Source organism: Haemaphysalis longicornis, unplaced genomic scaffold, assembly GCF_048455015.1.
Source record: "Haemaphysalis longicornis isolate Haplotype H1 unplaced genomic scaffold, Haemaphysalis longicornis Haplotype H1 scaffold_5, whole genome shotgun sequence".
In the NCBI taxonomy this organism is placed as follows: Eukaryota; Metazoa; Arthropoda; class Arachnida; order Ixodida; family Ixodidae; genus Haemaphysalis; species Haemaphysalis longicornis.
The window spans coordinates 91,054,494-91,082,298 of record NW_027526385.1 but is presented as its reverse complement, the minus strand read 5'-3'; the positions used below and the strand labels follow the sequence as shown (position 1 = coordinate 91,082,298).

General features: G+C 45.3%; 2 protein-coding genes across 2 annotated transcripts in view; both read left to right on the top strand.

The window, feature by feature from the left end:
* LOC144139820 (multidrug resistance protein mrp-7-like) overlaps positions 1 to 5,304 on the top strand; it is a 17,921-nt gene extending 12,617 nt beyond the window's left edge. Inside the window, exon 7 of the mRNA XM_077672073.1 lies at positions 5,086 to 5,304. Coding sequence (XP_077528199.1) covers positions 5,086 to 5,304 — 219 coding nt within the window. The remainder of the gene's footprint in view (positions 1 to 5,085) is intronic.
* Positions 2,660 to 27,805, top strand: LOC144139325 (ATP-binding cassette sub-family C member 5-like). Its single transcript, XM_077671707.1, has 10 exons — positions 2,660 to 2,730; positions 5,857 to 6,064; positions 11,049 to 11,359; positions 11,738 to 12,064; positions 15,812 to 15,913; positions 16,629 to 16,820; positions 22,103 to 22,261; positions 23,564 to 23,730; positions 25,047 to 25,241; positions 27,353 to 27,805. The coding sequence occupies exons 2-10, from the start codon at positions 5,890 to 5,892 to the stop codon at positions 27,504 to 27,506; spliced, it is 1,782 nt and encodes a 593-aa protein (XP_077527833.1). The 5' UTR covers positions 2,660 to 2,730; positions 5,857 to 5,889; the 3' UTR covers positions 27,507 to 27,805.

The following is a 27,805-nucleotide window of genomic DNA, read 5'->3' as shown; positions in this document are numbered from 1 at the left end:
GTGACCCGGTGTGTTGTCTTAGTACGGGCTTTTACGCACAGAGGTAAAACATTCTAGCGCGAAGCGTTGGAAAACGAATACCCCGATGTTTTAGTATCTTCACTACATGAAACCAGGATGAGGACAGGAGACGCCGACCTCCCGACCGGCTAATTGGCCTCGCTACTAAAATTCGTACGAAAGGTCCATGCAATAGTATAATTGCTCTTTCAAACTTCAGAAGAATTTTCGTGGCAGGAGGTGTACCAAGTCACCCAGCTTCGAAACCCTGCTGCCAAAATGCCAGCTATGTACAAACATTCGGAAGTCTGTGTTTTGTGGGAGCTAAAGATTTTTTAAAAACCAGTTACGCTCGGCTCTCAGTTTTCAGCACTAGGTTTCGGGAAATATAACATAGACTCAGATATTTTACCCGGAATATTTGCCCTGAAGGTCATGCTTTAACTACAACGCTGTAATCGCTTCAAAACGGAAGCTTGATACAGAATATTTTAAGTGACCTAAGATTGCCGGAAGGAATTCCGCAGAAGAAAGGTAGCAGCAAATTTTTATACCTTGTATTTAAACCCTACAGTAGAGTCACTGTACAACAAGTGCAGTGGAGTATCAAAATTTCTTGGGTTCAATTTCGGTTATATTACTTAGACCTTAGTATTTGAGCGCTTGTTACCACTGCAGCCGTTTCATCACGGATTTGCAAAACGTCGAGTTGGCAACACTGCAAGCAGGCATCCGAAACAACGTCTTGAAGGGCAGCGTAGTTGATTAATACACGGCGAAAATTAGGACGACAGGATGATGCGGCGTCGTCCTGTCGTCCTTCCCAGCCTTGTCCTTAGCATCAATTTGTAGTGTTTTTTTCGTGTATTTGTCCACTACATCGCCCTTGAAGTTGGTAAACCAACACAAACTTGGCCATTCTTCATGCTTATTATTTTTGCCACGTTGTTTGGTCGAGGCAATACATAGTTTACATTTTTATGCAAATACAGACCCGCATTGTGACTTGCAACCAAGCTGCGTTCTTGGAACACGCCGACCAGCTACTCCTCGTGTGGAAGAAACATGTGGTGCCCTTCGGATCTCTTTCCGAACTGGTCGCAGATCCAAGGGTGCCGAAGACTCTCCTTTTCGGTAGCAAGCGACAGTCATCGTCCACGAAGCACGATGAAATCGGGTAATAAAACCTTCCGTACTTTGCGAACCGCATAAAAAAGTCAGTTTTGATCGTCTGTGTAGAGACTGCTCTCATTTAGAGCAGGAATCCAATAGTGGCAGATGTATTGCAGTAATGTACTGAAGTTGGGTATTTTTTTTACTTCTTTGTCATTTTATACACGGTGTTGTTGCGTACGACTGGTCGGCGAGAAATAAGAAAGTACTGGCTAAAAGTCTATCATTATTTTTAATCAGATGCTTTCTATGTCTCACTGATGGGTTCGTATCACTAAAACGCACTGCATAAAAGCCAACGTCCTTTTACTATGGTGAGGGTCGTGAGGAAGTGAAAGATGGTTGGAACGCGAAGCTTTCTCTTGCCGAAAGCCAATGTATTGGAAGTCCAAAGTCAAAGTACAAAGCTGAAGTCATTGCGCACAAAACGTACTGCAGGAAAGCCAACTCACACAATGGGTTTCCACAAAGGCACATAAAGCGCGTAGAGAAAAAAAAAAACTTCTCGGGATTAAACCTTGATCCCTCGCGTTATGAAGCCGATGTCAAGCCGATGGCGGCAATACGGCACAGTCAAAGTACTTTCGATTTTGGATTTTGGCTTTGACTCAGGTTGCAAAGGAGAAAGGTTCGAGCTTCAACCACCCTTCTGGAAAGAAAGCTCGGTGATTTTTTATCATTTTCTCTCTACGCCCTTAAACGTTAGTCAAATCCTTTATTTACATAAACCCCTCGCACTGTGTCATGGCAGTTACTGAAACTCAGTTACTGAAATTCAGTTAATCAAACTCGTATTTGCTCACGAGCGCTGCTAATGATCGGTACTTATCGTTACTCAGGGTGTGCTTATTCCTAATCAACCTTTCTTCCCTCGCGTTTATGATACTAATTTCAAATCACTAGCACTGACATCCTCCATACTCACTTGAAATCCAAATCGCTGTGTGCACCCTTAGTACTAATAAATCTGTTCTCAGGTCTACTTGCACTCAATGAGTGCTTCTATTTGTGCTGTATCTCTACTCATTTTTGTTGCTGGTGACGTGCAATCGAACGCGGGTGAATTGATTTGTGCCGCGTTTGATCTGGCTACATGTAAGAGCGTAGCCTTTTCTAGAAAAGTACAACCTAACGAATAGAACTTTAGATAAAAAAAGAAAAGTTTCGCCGAGTGACCAACAAGTAAAGTTTAAAAATAAAAAAGGCTATTTGATAAAACTTTTTTTAACACTATAAAATTGCAAAGCAAGTCGCGTTTTAAGTAAGGATTTCGGAACATCTTATTTAGGTAGTAACTTACTACCTAATCCAAGCGAAAAAGACAAACTATACCAGTGTACCAGGACCTAAAATGGCATGCTCATAAAATGCTTGTTTTCGGTATCACCAAATTCATAGGCACCAGCCAGCATGACATGCACAACGGGGCCATAGCGTTTTTAGAGAGTATTTCACATAAAACGTGCTGTCCTGTCTTGCAGATCGGAAAGTATCCTTCCCGATGAAGATAAGGTCGTTGGAAAACTTACCACAGAGGAACAGCGGGACCCGAATTTAGTAAGCCCACATGACGTGGTTTTCTGCTGAAAAGAAGCTTGCTATATGCCTCCCAGGCGGCATTCGTTGTCGTGGCTGAACGCACAGGAGGAAACTTTACACTATAGGTTTCAAAAAACGATTATGATGGTAAGCGAAGGCGCATCAAACGCCGCAAGAAGAAAACCCTTTCGTGGCCGGAATCGAACCTACGTCCCTTGCACTACGACGCCGAAGTTTATACAATCACGTTATTCGAAAACAGTTGACGAAGCTTCGCGTTTTAACAATCTTTCTTTTAAGAAAGGGAATTTGATTTTTGTTCAACACTGCATTATTTTAATATTATCCGCTGTGGTGGCTCAGTGGCTAAGGCACTGTGCTCCTGAGCACGAGGTCGTGGGTTCGATTCCCGGCCGCTTTAGTTATGGAGGCGAAAAGCACAAACGCCCCTGTGTACAAGATTTCAGCGCACGTTAAAAGTCCCCAGGTGGTCAAAATTAATCCGGAGCCTTCCACTACAGCGCACCTCAACACCTGCGTTGCAAAACACATCGCCGCGTTAAACCTTACAATCAATCAATCAATCAGTGTATTGACAACCCGGCGCGGTGTCTCAGTGGCTCGTTACGCTGCTGAGCACGAGGTCGCGGGTTCGATACCCGGGCGAGGTGGCCGCTTTTCTGATGGAGGCAAGAAGCGAAAACGCCTGTGTGTACATGATTTCAGCGCACGTTAAAGATCCCCAGGTGGTCAAAATCAATCGGGAGCCCTCCACTACGCCGCGCCTCATCGCCTGCGTTGCGTCGGCGCGTTAAAACCTACAATCAATCTCAGTATATTGATAGCATGTTAAAATCGCCTGCCATAATAATCTTGCCGAGTGTTGTTGCTGTAATATAATCAAAAAGAAGCGTTAAAAACTCGGGTGCGGGAAACGGTGGCATGTATATTCCGCAAAGTGTAAACACATGGCCCCAGCAAGTTACTTTCAAAAAGAGACTTTCGTGATCGTCAATCTGCTGAAGCAGGGTGACTGAAAACGACCTTTTTACATGACAGCAACTCCTCCTCTACGAGAAGAGTGGCCGCGACGACCTATTTGGTGCAAGCCAGGTACAATAGAATCGTCGCTGATACCATCGCGCAACCATGTTTCACTTATGAGAGTTATATGGGGATCATTTTTCCGGAGAAGTCTTTCTAACTCAGCAGTTTCATTGGCTATGCTTCGGGTATCCAAATTTAGGAACCTCAGTTGTTTTGGTGCACCGGAAGCTTCTCGCCATTGCTTGGCATTCGCGAATGGGTTAGCGAATGCTACCTGCGCAGAACCCGGAAGGGTTCAGCACGAGTTACACGAGTACTCATAGCAATGCGTTATTGCCTAGTATCATCCCAGGTGTAATTTTCACCGTCGACCTTCAGTTTATCATAGATAAGCGAAGCGCATTTCCCATTTTCCTTGCCTACCTTCGCAGATTACCTCAACAGTTTGCGCTTGCTAGTGTGGAATAACTGAAGTCGTTTTGGATGAATATATTAGTGCATTTGAGTTTGCCGATGCTACGCAGGATAGCGCCTTTCTCTCGAAAATCCTGGAAATAAACGACGACTGACCTATTACCAACACGTTTCCCGAGTCGGAGAATTGTTGCAACAGAATCCCCAAGTTTGTTGATTAGTTTTATTAACACTCTACCAATTACTTGCTCTGGCAGCACTTCGTCACTTTTCTCAGCCTGGTCCTCAAAACCATAGACAACAAGCTTCCACCGTCGACCGCGCTTTTTAAGGTCACATATTTTGTTACGCTAATGCTGGTTTTGCGGTAATTTTTCGCGCAAATCAAGTAATACCCTATGCAGTAGAACCCGACGGCTATTTAACAAAGTAACAGTATTTTTGGTGGCGGTCAACCTACTTTGGATATTAACGAGCTCGGTTAAAATTGATGACTCACCCTTCACTATTTCTTGGAACATTTCTTCGACTGTTCGGCAGGATTTTACGTCACCGCGGCCGATAAGCTTACATGCACAAAAATAATCGCATGCAATCAAAACACATGTCCGTGGTCACGGCAGAACAAGGAGTGACCGATCATCACTGCGAACGGTAGAATAGCTTGAACTAACCCTGGCAGTGAACAATAATTTGTTGGTTATCTGCTTCCTGCCCATTCGCCATGCCCACTGGAGAAGAAGTGCTGTGGGTGGTTCCTTGTAGCCTTCAGTGGTGTTGTGCCGACCGACAATAGGTTACGTGGTTCATCCAGATATAGAATCGTTAGCGACCCGTTCTGGCAAATACGCTGTCGTATCTTGCATCATCCACAGGAAACGCTTGACACGTGCTTGTTGCGATGGCTAGCAGGAAAGCCGGGGCAGTGAAGAAGTATTTCTTGGTTGTCGGCACGCTCCCAGCGGCTTCGCCGTGCCCAGTCAAACTGCGAGTGCAGAGGAAGACGACAGCGATATTGCCACGCATAATGAAGAACTCGGCGATACCCCGGGCGCCCTCCCAGAATACGTTGCCTTTGAGGACTTGTTGACCGTCGACGACGACGTTGCTCAGCCACCGACCCCGCAGTAATCTGAAATTGTTGCTGAGAGACGGGCCTCTGGTCCCGTCCCACTGAAGAACCGTCGCCGGGTGCCGATCGCCTTCGCCCAAGGTGGCTAAAATCTCTTCCCGCTACGGATGTGCTGCGGAGACGCTGCGCTGAAATAAAAGTGGACTGGCGTTTGTCGAAATGAAGTCACGTGTCGACAATGCGATTCTCATTCATGGTCCTAAATGAAATGCCTATGCGAAAATCACTGCTCGCTGCAAATAATGGCGCCCTTCCCTGCAATCAATTTCTTTTGGAGTAGATCCGTAGTCATAGTGGGTTGCATGGTCTTTCCTTCGTTATCGCGTTTTCAATCAACTGTTCATATTTTGTAACACAAATTTGATAGGGAAGCTCGTTATAAACGAGTTTAGTTATATCGAATTACTTCGCATAGCGAACAAATCACGTTGAATCAGGCTGTTGGTTATAACCGGGTTTGACTGTAATGAGCTCTCTGTTATTTCAAACCGCACTGTTATTTCAAGCCTACTTCCAGTCTCCATAAATTTTTTATGCGGTTCGTCCTGCAGGGTACGCTTGACCTCCTGCGGTCTTTCGCCACGATGTCCGGTGCATGTCTCCCTTTGGCACTTCTGTGCTCGGTCGCCAGGGCTGTGGCTGTCGCTGTCTTTCTTTGCTGGATTAAAATGTGGATTGATGCGAGCTCGACTATGGACAACGGAGGCCGCTCTAACTCTACCTGGGTGACAGTACTAGCCATACTTTGCTTGTGTGACCGTAAGTGCACTTCTGTGTTTCGATCAAAATCACAGCCGGAACATTGACGGCACACATGGGAACACGGAACTTGCTTAGTAGGTTCAAAAATACTTTTGGCGACATTAGATTATGCCAAATGTCACAACAAAGCCGGAAAGATTGGCCAAGTTACTTGGCGAACCGTGTATATGTAACGAGCTGGAGGGTCCGTTTATCGTAGAAACAAAACTTCAGAGGAGAACCTATTGATTACCACAGAACGTGGAACACGGATACTCTTTTTTTATCTTTAAATATCACTGACCAAAGCAGAATGCTAGAGGAAATATGTTTATGCTTTGTTGTACAAACAGAAATAGCCTACTCAGTGTTTGCATATGTAGGTAGTCATTTTTATACTGTTAGGGTAATTCTATGCACCTGCCTTCACCTGACAAGGGCGAAGAATGTGTGATACATAATTTACGAGGGCGTAACACACTAAACATGGCACTAAAATGCAACGCCACCTACGACGTTAGTAGGGAAATAAAAATAATGGTGATAGTGTTAGGTGCAGTTGCATGGCAATTTTTTTGTACAACCACATCTGAATGAAGACGCTTTTGAAGGCAGCATCTTAACCTGCAAAAACGGTCATTTTTTACATGAGTCAAATGTATCGTATCCATAGCGCTTGCTTACTGGAGTAGTAAAAGACACAGCTGAATTATTGCGGATACAGGTTGGAATTCTATCCAGTGTAGAAGAAGGCAACATTCCTTTCCAGCTTGCGTTCAGCGTCTAGGGCCCACTGCCATCGTAAATGCATATTTTTGCTTTCTTGCGCAAAGTACAAATTTACTGTGGCCATGCAGGGAAATAGGAGGACTGTTAGGATGCAGTAGAGTGCCGGTTATCGCAAAATTTAGCTCGACTAATTACAGACGCTAGTGGCTTCACAGAGGAAGGGAATGGAAGCAGCGATGTAATTTTTCGCAATCACTTTAATTTTAACCAACGAAGAAAAATCTACAGTGTGTGTTACGAATTGGAACTGATACTTCAAAACCAAGATGTGCGCGTGATGATATGTAGGCCGTCAAAAAAATTACGGCTCCATCTGGTAGGCGAATAGTGTTATGCGTACGATGAACAGCAAATTGTCGTACGTGGTGCTTAATGTCCTGCCTAAGACCAAAAATGCATTGCCATGTAGCCTAACATTCAGATCAAGCTTTTCTATTTGCGTTATAATTTGAATTTTGTGAAAACTTTTTCATGTTTCACCTCTAAGACGGCTGTGCAGCTGTGCTGCGCTTTGCGTAATAAGTGAGACCTAGTTCGACTTAGTTGTTAAAAAAGTGGAAATGCTTTCGCTTTCTAAGATGAGCGTCTACGGTGGAGTATCGTCGCAGAAAACAGCTGAAACACGTAACTTGTGCCCCAGAGCAACTACTTCCTAGCAAGCATATACATGACGTTTGGCTGCACAGGCATTTCCATAATCACAGGGAGCTTTATCTCAATGGCTATCTCACACGACGAGTTGTCGCGGCTTCAACATATATGGGGTCAATCTGCCGCTTCCGAAGCCGTTGAGAACGTCGCCACGTACCGCGAAACGGCCATGAAAGTGGGTGAATGACCCCATATTTGTGTGCCCTGTCAAAACTACCATAAAACCAAGTTTCACTCACCGAATTTATCGAAAAGGAAGTAGAGCGTAGTCGAGAAAAAAAATGTAGGGTTGCTTCTAACTCTGTAAGGGTATGAAGGCGAAAACCGTGTCGAACCATTTGTTCATCTGCTGGAGAAATTTATTTTAAACTTTGCGGACACCCTCGTCACCACTTGACTAGCCCCCTTCGAAGCTCGTTCCTCTCGGTCACCATCGCTAGGAGTGTACTGCTCGCCATTGTCGGTGTCTCCACCTCTAAAGGCGGAGCGTATTGCCAATACCCACTGGCCAACTCGCCTGAAGCTCTGCGGTTTTTTTTTTCTGGTTCGCGCTTCATCGCCCTTTCTCAAAATCTTTTTTTTCGACCCTCCTCCGTTACTGCTATTTTCCTTCCCCATACGGGCTACCCGTCTCCCTCTGGTATTTTATGTACGTCCCAATTTTCTGCACCTCACAACGCGCATAGCGGGAAAAGATCTAAGGCTTTCACATTGATATTTGCGTTTTGTTAGACGCGTTCAGTTTTCTCGGCGGATAGTCTGCGGGGTTACACGCCCTGCCAGTACGCTGGTAGGGGGGCCTCGGCCACTTTTATTGACACCAGATGGTCCAGCAATCTTACGAGGAGATTTGCTCACGCAAACCATCCTCCGCTTGGGTAGAACACGTGTAAATATGGCGGTAGGGGCAGTTTTTTTACACAGCATATTACTCTACCTATCTTACCTGGAACGGTTTTTTACAACTGTTCAGAAACGGACCGCAAAACTTCTTTAGAAAACTCAGAGTTACATTCCCTTATATCGAATTATGGGAGCAGTGGCTTGTATACACGTAGTATGCATAGTGTACGCTGTGTGTTTCCTATACTCTTTTAAATGCTTTGGTTTTTTCTTTGCGGGAAGTTATGTATCCGGTGTGAACATAGGTTCATATGTATGCTTGACCGCATTTCTATACCACGTCCACGTACCATTCGTGTTCTTTTTCTCTATGAACTCTTTCACAAACTAGAGAAGAAAAACAAAGCGGTTGAGGGCGAGTGGTAATGCCTAGTGCTGCCCATACACTGGGGCCTATAGGTACTGCCCACAGCTAATACACAGCTAATTGAGCCCAAGTTGTTCTTTTTTGCGCTGAAGGTTTCAAATTCCGTGCGCTCTCACTAGGCGACAATTCGGGACACGTTCGGCGCGCCACGGCCGGTGCAAATCAGAGCTTCAAGGTATTCACCATTTTACGGGGCTTGTCTTCTGTTGTTCGGTTTTTAAAGAGGATAGGCTTTCTCGGGCTACTTAAACGCAGAAATTTTCGGTCTGTCTGTATGTCTCTCGGTCTGCCTGTCTGGCTGCCTGTGACTTGATTTAGCCACCCGGCGAAATTGAAACTGAATCTGCGGGATGGTCTTATATACCCACACCCAAACTTAAACGCCCAAGTCCGTTGGAAATCTTCACACTCGTTAACATTATAGAAGATGGTCAAAACATTACGCAATAAGGGGCAAAAAATTATTTTATAAGTGATATTTGCAGTGTTACTTTATTTAAAAATTCGTGGGTGCTTGTATTTTGCGATATCAAATCAAGCACTACATGTACTGCAGAAAATCGTCGCCTACTGTTGCCCGTGCCCCTATAGCTCCTGGCGGAATCTTAAAAAATCAAGTGGCTACAGTAACGAAAGGTTCTACTAGAGAGGTTCCACGTTCCACATGAAATGCACGTGGAGCAGGGCAACGTGGTTCTATAAACATAGTAGTAGGGTGCCTCTAATACCGCACGTCTCAGCCGTACGGCAGCGCCGGCATCAAGGCACGCGGCGTGCAGCAGTAGAACAAGGTAAATTAAAACTGACTTGAGCAAACCTCTAACGTTTTATTTTGGGAGTAACGAGACGGGAGAGGAACGGCATAAGAGGTGAGTGGTAAAGAGAAGGGAGGCGTGTACATGGCAGGGGCGGCAGTCGACTGTCGTCTTTCGTCGACATTTGCAACAAAGGGAGCAGACACGCGGCCATTTTTTCCCCTTTGTTCGGTGGCTGAAAGTTTATAGCCACTGCTTCGTTGTTATCAAATATAAATGCGGAGGAGAAGTTATTCGGGTGCCGAAACGGCAGGTTACGTTAATCGCCATTTGATCATGATTGTTCACGCTGCTAGCACAGTACCTGCGCCGCCGATCACATAAGTATTAAACATAGGATACTTTATTTTATTTGACATAGTTCCCTGATCTAACAGTGGAAACCCGGTTCGCTTCTGGAGCGCCAAGTGCATCGACCTGGACATGAGTCTTGGAACATAACGAGGCGTAACGTTGGATCTTGAATTCACATTTTATTGCTGATTTTAAGTGCACAGGGTGGAAGAAAACTCTATGACGACTTGTAGATTTCGCCGTAGCTTGACGCAGTCACTCAGAAAATACTCCGCATTGTAACTTAGTTCCTCTACCCACTAGTGCGTGACATCCTTCCAACCGGGGAAATACCGAATATTACTTCCGTATTTACTTGATTATTAGCACCGTCTTTTTTGCACGATCACGATACCCAAATTGAGGAGGGTGTTTAGAGCTTAAATTCGAAAAAAAATATTTACCCGTCCCCTCCATTTTCTTTCGTGGCCGTGCCTCGACGAGACAGACTCAGAAAAGAATGTTCTATTCGGCAACATTCAATCTAAAGATAGGTACCGACAGAGAACCAACTGCTTACGCCTGATATTTAATCACCCTCACTGTCATTTGAGACCTTTGCGCTGCTTGGGTTGCCGATTTCAGTATCCCCCAGGAGGTCGTCTTCTGTTCCGTTACAGTGGTTTGTAAGGAAAAACTTCATAAATGACTTTGCCAAAACGTCAACTTAGGCCATATTCCACAATTTGAAATCACCTTGCGATGGTTGCTTATAGAATGGGGTGCTTAGATTCACATGTAAATTATTTTCCAATTTTTCCCCCCGAAAGTATGGGCGGGTGCTTAGAATAGCAAAATATAGTTTAAGGTGATGTTTTCTTTAACCTTGTCCTCATGAAGAGGCCGTGCGATGTTTCACGCAGTCTTACTTGCATGATAGATGGCGTAAAAGCCACCGCGTCTAATTTATGGGGATCGCTTGACTGTAATTACAACAAATGTACGATATTGAATAGTTCGGCTCTTTCTCAAGGCTTTGCGTAAAAACATTTCTCCTTATCATTAATTATACGCACCTTCCCTTTTGTTCCTAAATGTTTCCGTCGAAAAAGTGCAAATTTTCTTTATTAGGATATGATGAATACTTGGTAACATTTGCTTTTGAAAATGTGTTATTTTTTATCTCCACTGGTGCATATAAAAGTGGTGTTCGGATCTCTGGGTGGGTGCCTGCTGGCTCTCTCCTTCCGCCGGCTGTCGTCGCGCCTGCATTATGCCATGCTTCGGAGCCTGCTTCGATGCCCCATTTCTTTCTTCGATACCACGCCTCGAGGAAGAGTGCTCAACAGATTCTCGGCTGACATAGACTCGGTCGACTGCCAGTTGTTCATGACTTCCAAAGAAGTGTTTCAGACCATCAGCGTTACGATGGCTAGGCTTGCCGTCATAGGAACGCAGGCAGCCCTAGCTTGCGGCTTCGGCGTTGTCGCCACCTGTGTCTACATCGTCGTCGTGGTAAGTGACTTTGGCCCGTTTACGTTTTTTGAATTCGTGGCTGAAACATCAAAGTTTACCCTTTTCCTCCGCAGTAGGAAGATGTGAAGCTACAGCCGCTATTTTTGTTTTGAGTTTTTATTGACTCTGCGGCTGGCGTTAATACTCCCCACCTTCCCTATTCATTCTCCGTGTGTCGTCTTCTGCTGGTAATCTTTACCCGAAGTGCGCGAAGAGGCTGCTGCAGTGCGCGTGCGCGAAACATTCATGTGAATTTCGCGCTGAATTTATTGAGCAGAGACGAACTGCTGGCTTTTGAAACTCGCGTTTTCGACTAAGTTTGAATGTAAATGTCGGAAATCTGGGTGTTCCCCGTAACCCCGTGATTGCACCATGCAGGCTATCACCGTGCGCGCATCCAACGACCTTCGCTTCCTCGAGAACGCCTGGACGTCACGCGTGCTACAGCACTTGACGGAGACACGAGACTCAATGAGCAGTGTCCGTTGCTACGGCGCCGTGAAGCTGGTCTGTCGCCACTTCTACCGACTTGTGGACGGTGCAACGCGCCCCTTCTGGGCAACGACGGCCTGCGTGCGCTTCGCGCGGGTTTCCGGGGGCGCTGCTGGACTCTTCGCTGTCCTTGCTCTGGTGCTTACAGTCGGACTCTCGGCTTCGCCACCGTCCCAGAGCGGGGTTGGCCTTGCACTGAGTGCCGCCATATCGGCAAGTAACACCGAAAGGCTGATGACGGGGGTGATAAAAAAAATCAAAGCCCTGTTCTTGGGTAAAGACGGTTAAAACGCGAAGCTTTGTCCCATCGAAACTGAGCCAAAGTCAAAGTAGAAAATTCCAACGGCTTCAACCGTGACCCAATGGCGTAATCAGATAGACATTGGGTTCATAACGAGAGGGACCAAGGCTCGATTCCAGTCACGTAAGCGTTTTTTTTTTCAAGAGGCATTTGATGTGTCTTTGTGAAGATACATTGTTTAAGTAGGCTTTACTGCAGTGCGTTTTTGGCGTAGCGATTTAGATTTTGGAATTTGATTTTGAGATTTGAAGACACTGGCTTTCGACAAGAAAAAACTTTGCGTTTCAACCACCTTCCTATTCGCCCACTATCATCATCCTCGTCAGAAAGTTGGCTTTCCTTCAGTGCGTATTGATGTGGAAGGTCGCCGTAGGTGAGGAAAAGAAACCTTCTCTTTAATAGTGGTGACGCAACTGCTGACGATGACGGATGACTTCGTCACTTAACCAAGGGGGTGGGAAATTTCACCTCCTTAGCGCAATTGTTCAGATGTTGTGGTTTGTTTATGCGCATGCAAATGCTCTTATTGCGACTTCGACTCCAAACGGAAAATCTTCTTGGAAATTGTTTGAAATGCATGCTTTACTATAGATAATTTTGGGATGCTCGGCGGTCAATCCAAGAAGCATGTGAAAATGCATAGGGTGACATTAGGGGGCAGAAAAGATTTCACGCTGTTGCGGGTTTCTTTTATATTTTATGTTTAGAATACCACGTTTCGGAGTGATACACGCGAGTTAGACCACTTGACTCACATTAACGTTCTTCTTTGTATATACATGCTAGCGTAGATTGCCTTGGTGTGCTAATTTTGTGCTTTTTCGGGCATAAAATTTCAGTATTCAGTAATGATGGTTATACGGCAATCTCACCGAAAAGTACCATTTCAGCCTGTTTGTTTTAAAGAGAGCCCCAGCTACCAAAAAAACTCATGGAAAATCCTGAAATTATAACGTACGTGCGTTTCGTTTATTTTGAACTATACTTTTAATGTTCTATGCGAGTGAACCCAAACCCAATAATATTTTCTGAGTAGAAAAAATTGTGTTTTGTTTGAACACGCCACCTCGTCTTTTTTTCTTAGACTTGTAACGTCGCGCGACGGCAACGCCGTCGCGCCATAAAGGGAACTGCGAATGCCATAACGACAAACACTTGTCATGGTTAGATAAAACGCCCCACCTGTTCAAAAGAGCTTAATAATGTGCCGCTTTATGAATTCACTGTGTAACCAAGGTGGCTTACGGTAAAAAAGAACTATAGTGAGACTGAGTTTTTCTGGCGGGGTTAAAGCATGAGGGCGACCGATACGCTGAAAGATTACCGCAAGGACAGATCAGAAACAGGAGTATCTAAAAAACATTCTCCAGATTTTGTAGGGAGCACTTTGAGCACTGTCTGAGAAAAACGCAAAGCCTCTTCCTTAAAAGGAAGGAGTGGTTGAAACGAGAAGCTTTCTCCCTCGAAACCTGAGTAAAAGTCAAAGCCCAGAATTCAATGCGCATGAACCATGTCAAAATGGCGCAACGGGATAGAAGGCGGCTTCATAACGCGAGGGATCCAGCTTCGATTCCGCCCAGGCGAAGCATTTTTTTTTCTTGAGGCGCATGATGTGCCCTCGCGTAGCATCGCCCTCGTTTTGTGAATGATGATGATTATGATGATTGCTATTGTTTCCCCTTTGAAGCGGCGTGATGACATGTCATCTTACCAAAAAGGACTAATATAACCAGGTTTTACACACTTGGTTTAATACTAGCGCTGCTTATGGCAGGCAATAAAGCTTATTAAGCACGAAATACTTTTTTTTCCCTGTTACAGGTGGTAAGTGTCCTAGGCAATACTCCCCTCTCTGGTTTTCGTCCACCAGCATTCTAATCTTCTTTTCGTCCCCTCGACAGCCTTGAAGCTAACTTCCTCTGTGATACCCTTAAATCCTAGGGCTTCTGGAAGCCCAATATTCCCTTCATGTAGATTTTGATGGATACCCTCACATTGTAACAGTATGTGCCGCATAGTTTCTGTTTGTTTTCCGCAGACCATGCATACCCTATCATTTTGTGCATACTTGCCCACAAAACTCTTAGTTCGCAGGCAACCTGCTCTAGCCTCAAAAAGCAAAGCACTGCCCTGGGAATTATCGTAGAAATGTTCCTTTCTGATGTTCAATTTCTCAGCCTTGTACATCTGTAACGACGTTTTAGTTTTGCATTTTTTCCCTCAATTTATTCGTTTCAGTCTGCCTTGCCTCTTTTTTGGTTACCTTGGCTGTTTTGGATTCTCCACTGTTCTTTCCGCATTTCATCGTTAGCCTTCTAGTCTTTCTTAACCACTGCGTGTCCACGCATTTCAAGTATAGGTACCTGAAAACCTTAGCTGCCCACCTTCGTTGATCCATTGCCGTCAACCTCATCTCAAGGCATATTTTACTGTGTGCTTCTCTAACTTCAACCGACGCCCAGCCCATATATCCCTGAACTGCTTCGTTAGTTGTTTTTGCATGCGCGCCTAAGCCCAACGTGCTACCATTCCCTGGTTCAGTTTAAGACCTGATAGAACGTCTGATTTTAAGCAGAGTACAGCATTCGCAAACGTGAGACTCGGAACCATTACTCTTTTCCACATTCCTCTTACTACTTCATATTTGTTATATCCCCACACAGCTCTATGCTTTATTATAGCTGTATTTTGCTTTCCCTCACCCTAAAGTTGCTCCTCGTTAGTTCTTAATTCGTTATCCCCTTCGTTTATCCACACTCAAATATTTATTTCTTCAGTATAGGTAATTCGCCTTGCTGGATGGACACTAAGTCAGTGGTGGCGTCATTGAAAACCATTATTCCTGATTTTTCTGCACTGAAATTTAACCCGAGGTCGGTGACTTCCGGGCCGCTAATATATATTAGCCGTTGCATATCGGTTTGGTTATCAGCTAAAAGAACAATGTCGTCTGCGTATAACATTCCCGGAATAAGCTGTTGTACCACTTCGCGTTGTAGCATATGGGTTAGGCTAAACCCTGCTTGACTTTCTTCCAGTTTCTTTTCTAACCCTGCCATGTAAAGCAGGAATAGTATTGGGCTCAAAGGGCATCCCTGTTTCAGTCCCCAATGGATGCTGACCTGCTGGGCGCATTTCGGTCCTTCCCAAGTAAGGTGCAGTCTATTGTCTTTGTAGATTGCTATAAGGAACTGTACTAACTCGTCATCGAATCCCTGGAGTTTCAGCATTCTGCACAGCCGTTCTCTGTTTACGTTGTCATATGCCCCTTTAATGTCCAAGAACGTAATCCATAGTGGTCTATTCTGTGCTTTCGCAATTTCAATGGATCGCGTTATCACGAACAAATTGTCATCCAGTCACCTGTCTTGTCTAAATCCATTCTGCAGTTCCCCAAGTATTTCATTTTCTTCCATCCATGCTTGAATTTCTGATTTTATCGCCTGCATTACAAATCTGTACACCACTGACGTTGCTTTGAGTGGTCTGTATGAATCAATACAGCCCATTGTGAAGCCCATTGTGTAGGCTGGCTTCCCTGCAAGGCGTTTTGGCTCGAGATCTAACGCAATCAGTGAGGTATAGAAAGCATTGGTTTAATAGTGGCTCTGCGCGAAATTGTTGCTGATTTATTCGCTCTTTCAATTTTTTTCCTATAGATTCCGATGTTTCTGTCCAATGTCAACGCAGCTCTCTTCTTTGCCTTCGTGGCGGCAATTAGCTTCGAGAGGGCAGTGGAGTACACCAGACTCCCTGCGGAGGTGAGACAGCGCTCGTACCTCAAGACAACGCTCCCCAGTCTGAACTATGTCATATATTAAAAATGTTTTATTACTAATTGCTTAACAGTATCTAAATGTTTCTTCCTAAAATGCAATATCTCAATATGGCAGAATACCGCTGAAACTAAGTGCTGGCTTTCATGACTTCTTCGTAGTGCAAAACGCTTGTTTGTTATGTGTCGCTAGCCAATAACAAATGCTCTTGGCGAACTCTGATTTAGCATTTTGCTTTTTAGAGGCAAAATATGATATCTAAAAATTCCATAGCGTATGTGTGAGCTACAGAAAATAGCGAGGTACGTATAGAGAATAAAAGCGGTTGCCAAGAAAGGAAAATAGCAAGCCGGAGGAGGGTCGGCCGAGGGTTTTGAGGAATGGAGAGAGAGCAAGCTCCGGTAAAGCACACACTAATGCTAGAGGAAGGTAGGCCGATACCTCACTTGCAATACAAGCTGCATCGAGAGGGGAAGGTACCGAGGGAGGTAAATGGCCGTGTCGCGCGAGCGGAACGCACTTCGGTGGGTGCTGTCCAAGGATACCAGTTAAGTGATGGCGTGTGCGACAGCGAAGTTAAGCAGAAATTTTAACAGCACAGCGACAGAGGGTCCAAATGCTTTCGCCTCCTGATCAACAAAAAGTTCTAAGCATCCCCCGTAAATTTTAAAGGCCTGTGTGCGCGCTTCTGCCTTCGCAGGATGACTGCACCGGAATTTCGCAGACGTACAAGAACACTACTGGTGCAAACGGGGTGTGTCGTCAAGGGCCTTTGAAGTCTTGGCCCACTGAAGGAAAAGTTGTGTTCGACAGCGTCACGGCTTGCTACAATGAAGATGGCCTATCACCCGCCCTAAAGGACGTCTCTTTTGTCATACAAGCCCGAGAGAAGGTAAACCAATGCAGCCGTGCCTGGCCTAGTGAGCTCACATTAGCAAATAACGGCGTTATAGATACCAGTGTATGCGTGCCTTCTGTTGCGATGGAATTCAAGAGTAATATAATCTGTCGCCTAATTGCAAATAGTGCCCACAGACAAGCGACCCTGATAACATTGTGGGATCTTCATAAAAAAGAAACCCCCCGACGCCCTGTTTAGGCCTCTTGCCTTAGCTTTCGAAAGCGAACCTTTTTTTGTGGTTGGATTTCTGTACATTTTTGTCCTGCGAGACCAATAACGCCTTGCGGCAGAGCTAAATTTATCGCTAAAGTTAAGCAAAAGACGGCTTTACTCCCGCCTATTCAAAATGTTTCTTCGTAATCATGAGCAGTGACATGGGCATTTTGCATAGGTTCTGTGGTTATCCACGTAGTACATTCATGTAGTACAATGGCTCCGAATTGTTTCCTACTGGAAAGCAGCAAGGCTTCTTTTTAAAAGGTGACAACCATAAATACTGATGTTTTTTTTTTTGCTTTCTCGAGCACGCCACCCAATTGTAACCACACAAACCAGTTCTCTTAAAAGGGTGCCTGGTATACTACGTGCCTGTTTGAAAACTAGTGCAACAACTAGGTCGGCTGCTGGGGCTAGGCCTGAAGGGAGTATCTAAGTTCGCAAAAGGTCACTGCAATAAACTCTTGTGGTTTCACTACGTTGCAAAGGGCTGGGAAATCATCGTATCTCTCTGAAATTACCAGAATACATTTACGTAACTACATTAGATTTTTACTGCAAAGCAGTATATGCGTTACCCTCTTCCCTATCCCTCACCCCTCCCCTCCTCCAGTGTTTATTCCGCTGAAGCTGCCTTACTCTTACCTACTCCGGAGCTCCTTTGCGCTACCGCCGACCCCCTTAGACACCTGTTATTCCCCCTTCCACCACCGATGCCTCTTTCAGAAGTTTCGTGATCGGCTGATAACGACGGTAGCGCCGTTGTTGGGAGGTTCGGAGAACCAACAGGAGCATGAATGGGCACAAAAACAATGAAACGCCGCTGCGGCCGAACGTGTAGCCGCCGCCGTTGCCGCCTCATATTCCCCCTCGTCGCCCAGTTGCAAATCCTTACCGGATAAACAGTAACTTTCCATCTTGAAACACCGACGTGAGCCAATATCTCTTGATTAGCTTAAATGGCTTTCACAGCGGCATTTTCGTCGCTGTCTTTACGCTTTGTCGGTAAATAGCTTGGGGTAAAACTTGAAAGCTAAACAGGAACGTTGCGGGCAAGCATTCAATAAACTAGATCCTAACGTTAATTTTTCGTGCCCACGAACGATCGAAGCGACGAAATAAGCCTTGTAATTAACGCAGCACTGACCGAAGCGTCAGCGCAAAGCCACGCCTTCTGTGCCTGTGGGTTGCTCTTGCATGCATTTGAAGGCGCAGTGAAAATCTAAACGTCGCAAGTCTGCTTTATTACTGCGAAGCAGGGATGTCTATCCTTCCCAGTTGTCCTTCCGGTGAAGGCGCATTACTCGACGCGCTCCGCCGTTCCTATTCGCCACTCCCGACCACTCCTTCGCAACTGTTGTTTTCCGATGTCTTTCAGGTTTAAGCACGCGCCCACAGCCGTTTTCCGAGTGGAAGTGCTTGGCGGGAGGGGGTGGGGGGGTTGTGGATGCGCAGCTAAAGGTTTCATGCCCTCACCGATGACATGTCCGTTGTGCCGACGGGAAGTTTAAACGTGGACGTCAAATGGCCCAACGTGACATGTCCGGTGTCCTCCATGGTCGAGTGGTTTACGTTAGTGTTTTACACGGACAGTAAGATGTTTACGACGCGGGAGGAAAACGGACAGCCTGATGTTAGTGCACTAGCGTAAAGCTATAGGGCGCGTTCTCAATTTTCCCTTTATATGGCTTCATTGGCGCCTTTGCGGACTGCCCGCCATGTTAACCTCTGATAGGAAGACGGCAACGAAGCTGTGTAAAGGAACCCATAGTCTTCTCAAAAACATTCAGCACATTGGATAGGATAAGTGCTCGATCGCAAAGTACAAACAAACGTGTTTTGTTTCTTGCACTCCGTGAACTGCGTCCAGCTTCACAGGTCATCTTCTTCATGCAGTGGAAGGGCACTATTTTTTTAAACCACTAACAGATAAGACGTGTTTGTCCTAGCAAAGACACTTTACTGATGGCGGGTTACCTTTTACCTAGCATAAAGGGTAGATGGTGGCGATACTACTGCATCTTTTATCAAGCGCCCCATGTATGCAGTAAATTCGAACGAACATATTCTTTTCGGGCTGACCAGCCTACGGCCGCGGGCTGCAGGTTCTGTGCATTCTGTGCTGCCTGATTATGTGCCCAGCCTATGGTCTACGGCTTATGCCGGTACCAGGCTACGGCCAGGTTCTGCAGGGGTAGGCTGCGGAATAAGTTATATAATTTCCAGCCTGCCGTCGACAAGCCAAAATGTTGAAGAACCGAGGCGAAAATTGGGGACGGGGGTGAATCGTTAATGGCGGATGTAACTGCACAATGACAATGATAGCACTATCAGCAGGCAGCTGCTAAGGGCCAACTCTTCTTCGTTTCTGATTTTTCCAGCATCCTCCCGGCCATGCGACAAATGGCAGAGGAAAATGGGCATGACGCGAAGGATTGCAGTTTTCAACGGTCATCAAGCACTAGTCTTTGACACTTTCGTCTACGGTCCCGTGATCAGTTCAATGTGGTCACAATCCTTGGTATGAACATCGTAGCCGCCCTGTGTTAGTCCAAATTTTCGTTTCCATCGATGCTTGGTGGGTTAGTGATACCTGCGTCTTGCTGAATCTGAACAGGGTAATTGACTCGATTTGATCGTCGTCTGCCCTGGATAAAGACCTTGCAGACTTCGCACAAACTTTATGTGGCATGCGTGTCGGGTTGACTGTCAGCTCCTAAGGAAATTCAAGTACCGGATGCGTCTCTTCAGGTGTATACAGGTTCTCCGACGTGGAGCTTTCCTTTGATTCCTTGTTTTTATTCTCACACTTTACTTGATCATGCGTTCCGGTTGAGCCCTATTTGTGCTTTTTGTATATGCTTGTCGTAGGGCTGCCCGGCTTCGCCGTTTTCGCCATCGTTGTATTGACATCGGGGTTATCAAATCTTCACGTTTTGCCGTAGTCAATAAAATCCCCTCCGAAGTCGTGTTTCCGTGATGGCAAAATATACTTAAACGATGAATGGTTGCGCCTGTAACTTTGTCATTGTGTCAATGCTTCTGCAGTGTTCTGCGGTTCACTTTCAGGGTTCCATGAAGTCGTTAGTTGTGCGCTGAACACTTCTTAATCTCTTCGTAATCTTGCCCGAAGACTTCTTTTTTGGTACCTCCCATGCAGTGTCGTCACTTCTATCCCTCGTTATATTCATTGGAGGTAATTACGCCGGTTCGTAGTTTGCAGCGTCGATTGTGGAAAAAGCTCTTGTCAGTTCGTTTGAGTGAGCCTCAGGAGCGACTGCCTGCACTTTATCAATTGAGGCATTATATATTGTTTTTCAAAAGTACCAGCTCGTTCGGTGACATGGGGCTCCTGACGACCGTCCTTCGAAGGTGCCGCCAAATCGCTGTTTCTGTTAGTACGGCCACTGTTCTTTAGTGCTGACTGTTTTTTCTTTATCGCGCTCTCTTGTTGTTCGGAGGCTATTGCTACAGTGTCATTGCTAGGATATTTTTGTAACTCCGTGAACAATCGCTCCATTCTAAAGTTTGTCACCAGGATCGAAAGTTTGAATAAAGATGATGCTTCACATTCTTTCTCTAAATCATCCATTTTGGCAAGCTCTTCAATTTCACTGTCCAGTTTCTTCAGGATTTCATAATTTTCTAATAAACGTTTTTTCAGGAAAATTAGCACATAAATTGATGATGTCTCGTCAGCCATGCGTGATTTTGTGTCGTCAATTAGTGCTTCGACGTTCTTTCGGATTAAGCTTCTCTTTGGCAAAGGCCTTGCAGGTCCATTCTCGACGTTAATAATGTCTACGTGGTCGTCGAGAAGGATCACGCTCGGTGGAATGTCGAAGCCGTTGTCCTTGTCTTTCAGGTATCTCCGCGAGACGTCAGCGGAGAATCGGTAACTCGTTGAGAGCGTGGGGCCCGCTACGGGTTTGGCGCGTCCTCAAGTCCTTGGGTTTTCTCCGCGTGTGCTTTCGGTCAATGGTCAGGAGCACTGTCTAGTCCCATCTTTGCGGCCACTCACGTCATCGTTTTGAGGGGGTCCTCACTCAGTTCTTCAACTCTGTTATCCTTTGATCATGGTCACGGCACCATTTTGTAGAAGAACCCAGTCAAAGGCCGCGGGACGAGGGTGAATCTTTATTGGCGGATGGAACTGAACAATGACGATGATAGCACTATCAGCAGGCAGCTGTTAAAGGCCAACTCTTTTTCCTTTCTCAATTTTTCGACACAATCTTCAAGCACCTCTTCCCTGCCAGCGCGACGAGCGCTGGTCATGCGTCTTCAGGAATCCCAGTTTTCCTATAGGCTTCAGAATTCGTGGCTTAGCAAACAGTGCAATTAAGCGGTCTCCCATACAAGTGCAGTGCGCTTCTTTGTGCACTCTGTACACGGGACGCTCGAAGACAACGCGTGAGATACCTTTGTCAACGCAAGGTAAACGACACGGGCTACGCAGGCAAGCGATAGGGCTCAAAATGCGACGAGTTTCCACCAGAGTACGAAGAAAGCAGCTATACCGTGCCAAAGTTCGCGTGCAGCTGTCGCGATGGTTGAATTGCTGCAACGTCATACCGTGCATGCTTTCGGGAAATGCTACAAGCACCACAGAGAGATATATAAAGTATATCTGCCCTGTACCCTGTATGCTGGTGTGGCTGTTTGCTAGCTTTAAATCTTGAGAACATAGGAAGCGGAAGATTTAATATCGTTTACGCGGCATTAAAGAACAGTTACGAATAATTAAACGACTTCACGAAAATATGAATCTGAACACACAAATAACACGCTTTTTTTAGCCAAGTGAAATTGGCGCGTAACTGAACTCCAATAACAGAAGTGGAAATGTTGCTTTCAAAAAAGCAATAGCGCGCAATTATTGCACCTCTTCGAACAGTATTATTACATTTTGCGGGTTCTGATTAATACTTTAGTGTTCTCATTTTATTTGTCAATGACGGTACATTCGCATATGTCGAGTAAATGCCCGAAAATACAGCACACAGTTAGGCTGGCAGTTTCCCAGCTGCAATGATCAAAAGTAATATTATTTTCAGGTGGGTGTTGTCGGTCGCACAGGTGCCGGGAAGTCTTCGTTGATACTTGCGCTACTCCGGGTGTTGAAGCCCTCCAAAGGACGCATCATCATCGACGGCGTCGACGTGGCTTGCGTCTCACTTCGCCAGCTCCGGTCCGTAGTCACTGTTATTCCACAAGTAAGTATAAAAAGGGCGAGGGTCTCGAAACCCTTCCATTGACAATTCACTTTTGAATCCACACAACAGAACAAAAATTTGCGCACAAAGGCGATAAGGGGAACATGTAATTTGGCTGAAGGGGTAACTTGTAATAGCGGCAAAAGTATATAAATTTGTCTTTGCAATCAGCACAAATTCGGTAGGCTTTTAAAAAACTGGATATAGTCGGGCATTGTTCTGATGAGATTTTTTGATCTAACGGTGGGTTTAAAATATGTTGATGTAACGCCTCCACATACGTAGGCGTGGGCAGGAAAAAAACAGCAATGAAGGCGTAAAGAGTAGAATCGAGAGTTATGGTAACTAAGACGTACATTTGGTTCTTGCAGACAAGGCTATGCGTTTTACTGGAATGCTTCGCTCACTCAAAAATATTCAATTAAAGCGCTGCTTTGGAGGAGTTCGTGGGGGCGTGTATTTTTATTTCGGGATTCTAGGTCTAATTTCGGCTAATCAAATTTATCTGAGGCATTTTAGCTGCAAATGTTGATATGAAGGCATAGGGAGATTTGATAAAAAGCAACTACATACGCAAGCGGAAGCTGAATTTCATATTCAGCTCATATTTTTTACAACGCAACTGCTTCCGAAGATTCTAGTCTTTTTGCGAAGTCATAATAGGGCCTTTGGAAACAGTAGAGCACAAATCACGGGTAAGGAACCTGTGCGACTAGAAAGCTGCTACGGCCTATGCAAAAGCCACTTCAAAGTGACTTGGAACAGAATCGTTACAAAAAAGAAGCTGTGCGTGAATACGAATTAGACATGCTATTATTCGCAAAGACAGACCTTTAAGCTTTTGCCAACATTGTTTCCGCAGCTACACCAAAAAAAAAAGTGTGGCTTGATTACACCAACTACAAAAAATTCTCACGCCTGATTCATCAGGCTAGTTTTGCCCCCAAGTAAAAGCGCTACAAACCACGGCAGAAAAAAACGGAGAACGACGAGACAGATACGCTACTAGCAACAGTCGTTAGTAGCGCATCTGGGTCGTCATTCTTCCTTTTTTATGTCGAGGTTTGTGGCGCTCTTTTTCTGGACGCAACATGCACCAACTAGCCCAACAGCATATTTTACGAAAGTTTTGCCCGTGCCAATTACTGTGAAAAAGACAAGCGCTGGAGCTCGGTCAGCTGAAAACGCTTGGGCGACACTAGTAAAATGTTTCCTTAAATACGTAATTTATCTAGTGATATTGAGTTTTTTTTAAATTCGGTGCTATTATTTAACCAAACTCCATTAACTGTTCAACCCCAGGAGCCATACTTGATGAAGGGCACTCTACGGGACAACCTGGATGCCACGAAGTGCCACTCTGACCAACAGGTCTGGGAGGCACTGCGTAGAGCGCACATGGAGGACTTTGTTGCAAAACTTCCCCAAGGCCTCCTGTTCGATATATCTGAAGGTGCTGAAAACCTCAGGTAATGATGTATACTGTTTTTCAAGCCAACCGTGCTGAAGGCGGCGTTGACCCGAAATGCGCTGCAGGAAAGCCAACTTTATCAGATGATGATGATGATTGTGGGTGAACCTAAATATGGCTGAAACTCAAAGCTGTCTTTGGTAGAAAGCCAATGTCGTCAAAGTCCAAAGTCAAAGTAAATAATTAAAACCGTTACGCCCAAGAACACACACTGAGGGAGAGCCAACTTGCTCACTTAGTTTCTACAAAAGCAAATCTAGCGCCTGAGAGAAAGAACGGTTTACGTGGTCTGAATCAAACGTGGTTTTTTCGCGTTATGAAGCTCATGTCTCTCCGATGACGCGATCTAGACGCGGTCGAATCAGTTTGGATTTTAGGCTTGACTTTGGCTCAGGGTCATGTGAGAAAACTTCTCGTTGTAACCCTCTTTCACTTAGACAAAAGTTTCTTTTATTTACCCGGATAGTTTTCTGCGTACGCGGACACAAACATTTCTTGGCCGGAAGAGGGATACTGCTCCACAGTAAAAACGCAATACAGAACAGCTAACTTTACACAGTGAGCTTCTAAAAACCGCACATGAATCACACAACATGTAAACGATGGGATTCCTTCACGTGCATAACGGGTCCCATAGTGGTTGACGAGTGCAGTTTAGAGTCATAGAGTCAGCGATTATGATGATGACGACGACGACGATGATGATGGTGATGATGAAAGAATTCTCTAGCGAGCGCACAGGTGGCGCGTTGGTTCGGCTACGGGTTTCACCAATGGGAACCCAATAAACGACAACGCTCAGCTGACCGAATTAGCACAATAAGATGCCCTAATACCCAAGTAATAGATAAAAAATCATAACATCTCGTTCGGTCAGCTCAGCGTTGCCGTAGATTTAGTCATCAACCGACTGAATTGTTGGCCTTACATTTGTATCGAGTTTCGTGTTTCAACCCTTATTCTTTCAGAAAGGAGTAGGGCATTACATTTTTTTGCTCTTCTTTTTCCTATCCATTCTGGTTTCTTTGTTCAACATCAACGTACACTTACGCTGGCTTCCCAGTGGGGATGTTTTCTTGCGAACTCAAAGTCACATTTCCGTAAATACGGTGCTGACTACGTGAGGAGCAAAACGTGAAAAAAACTGGCAGCATTTGTGTCCAAATTCTCACAGTTAACAGTGCGTGTTATGACTGCGCTAAATAATGTATATTCTAGTGAGCGGCTAATCTTTCGAAATCGTTTTCGTTTTTTTCGTAGACCAACTATGAATAGAGAGGTTCACTGTATTGTTTCTTATCCGGCCTCTCTCAGTGCGGGACAGCGTCAACTACTGTGCTTGGCCCGAGCCCTTCTCCGGTCTCCACGCGTGCTCTTGCTAGATGAGGCGACATCCCGCATGGACGGTGACACAGACCGGATGATTCAGCAGACCCTCAGAGACGGCTTCTCCGCGTGCACTGTTGTCACAATCGCCCATCGCCTCCACACGATTCTACACTGCGATAGGTGGGTGCGAGTACGACACGTTCGTGGAACATCAAAGAGACGCGTTTGACTTCCGCACTTTGGGTAAACACCAGCGGTCACCTTGTTTTTAAAGCGAACCTTTCTTAGTCGCCTTGATGTCGGTGTTGTAACCAAAACACACAGCAGAAAAGCCAGCTTTACGTAATGGGAGTGCACACGGTAATGACGATGAGGATAAGGAAGCACGAAAAAAGGTTCTCGTGATCGGAATTAAACATCGGGGCCTCACGTTACAAATTCGACGTCTCCCCGATTGAGCTATCATCGCATTTCGGTCGCCCAGCATTTCCTTTGGATTGTCGCGTTGGCGTCGGCTTTCGACTTCAGCTGAGTTGAAGGGAACAATGGTTATTGAAGATGCTTAGCATTAACTTTAGATCCGTTGAATGGGCGCTGACTTTGGACTTGGCTGAGCTGAAGGGAACAAGAGGATGTAGGTGCCCATGGCCTGACGTCGAAGATGGGTTGGAGGAGGGTGCTACGCTTTCACGTGAGGAATTCGTTCGCTGTCGTCTGAGTTTCAACTTCGACTCTCAAGCGGTTTGCACTTTGTTCGTGAGCGCTCTAACTTTGGTGGCAGTGGATTTGACTTTGACACTTCGTCATTTGATTTTCGCAAGAAAGGAAGCTTCGCGTATAAACCAGGGGCATTGTTAGACGTAGGAGGTTTTACGTTTTTGTAATAATAAACACACTACACTGTGTAATAGTAATATATTGATCATGTCCACAGGTACATTCCTTGCCATGATTCCGATGTACATTTTATGGCAGAAAGTAAGCATTGTGTAAAAGCATAGCCCTGCCGAAAATTCTCATCCGTGGGCTCTCGAGACTGCTTTGAATTTCATAATCAGATGCAAATTATGCTGCTTTATTACAAGCTAGCGTTTGGCAACGTTGCAATTGAATTGGAGCTCCCGATTACAGCAGGTGGATGCTTCTAGTTTTGCTTTTGTTGCAAATTGGAATCACATTTTGTTCGTCACTAACAATAAGTAGAACGTGTAATTTCCGTGAACACAATTTGTTGCCTAAAATGAAGCCGGCTTGTAGGATACATTTTGATGGTTTGCGGAAGCTGACCACAGTCGCCGAAACTTGCGTATACGGGAGCAGTACGTTTGTAGTCGCAATTTGCTGTAGGCAAAAGGTAAACCTGAACAAAATGTTTCGTCGTGGCCTTCTGATTGCAAGTTCACTGCTACAAAGGGGTATTTTTCTCTGTTCGTTAGGGACAAAAACAATGCAGATTACAACGATGGCGCCACTTTGTCATTCAAGAAATAGAGGCGGAGTGCCATATACACCTTGTTTCTCTGAAAGGCTCCAAACTAACATGAGGATACCCTTCGAGAAATTTCGCCCGTGCACTCGCAAAAAAACAGAGAGCATATTTATTGGAGCGCACAAATGTGCCACTGGGGGTACAATTTGTGAGCTTACAATGACGCTATACATTTATTTATTATCTCCGGCTACACAAAAATGTCAGAGGCAGTGGTTCAACACAAGGTGAGCGTACATTCTGACAGTGAGATTTGATCATTTTACTACTGAAGTGCAATCTCAAAGTGCGCTTGTTCACAACACAAGGATAACAAGAAACGTTTTTACAGCCAACTCATCAGGTTTTGTTGCAGTTCTCGAATGTTCAAATCCCCTTTCCATTATTCCGATTCCCTTTCTTCAGAAAAATATGGTAAAAACGCGAAACTGATTCGACTGTGCCGGAAGGGCGCCATCGGAAAGACGCCGGCTTCATCACGTGAAGGGCCCCGGTTCGATTGCGTCTACGGGAAGCGTTTTCTTTTCTTTAGGCCCTTCATGTGGCTCCGCTTATGATCATCACCATTTTGTGAAACCCGTTGTCAAAATTTGGCATTGCCGCCATGCGTCATGAAGCGGCATAAAATGCCTTGAATAGGGCACATAAAGCTTTGCTTTAAATATTTTCTGTAGACAATCCAGTAATCTTCTGTGGTGTCTAGAAGACGAGTAAAATATACATTGTAATTACAAGCCGAGGGAGAACTACACAGCCCTATAAGTGATGTTATGCTATGGTGATTGTTTCATGTCCTTCCCAGGATCCTGGTTATGAGTGAAGGCTCTGTCGTAGAGCATGGATCCGTCGCGGACCTCGCCGTCAACCCAAACTCTGCTTTTCGAGCGATGGCACGAGCAGCAGGGATCGACCTCGCTACAATCACAACAGACCATCAACTTTCACCGCGTTTGTGACAGTGTGATGTGAATTTTGTAGGAAACATTGCACAAAAGTGATTTTGTGTACTTTATCTATACGTAATTTGGCTCAAGGTAAATCTAAAACGCCGCGAGGATAAATACCTGGCTTACATTATTACGATAATGACTGGGCGCCAGCACTTGTAAGTATGCAAAAGATAACTCAACAACACAGCGGCGTTTATACAGGCCTTCCTGCCCTCCCGCCGCTCCAGTGCGTGTTTCTCGCTACCTGCGTTTGCTTGCCTGCATGCGAAAACTAGGTCTGCTTGCCATCCTTTTTAGTCATTTCC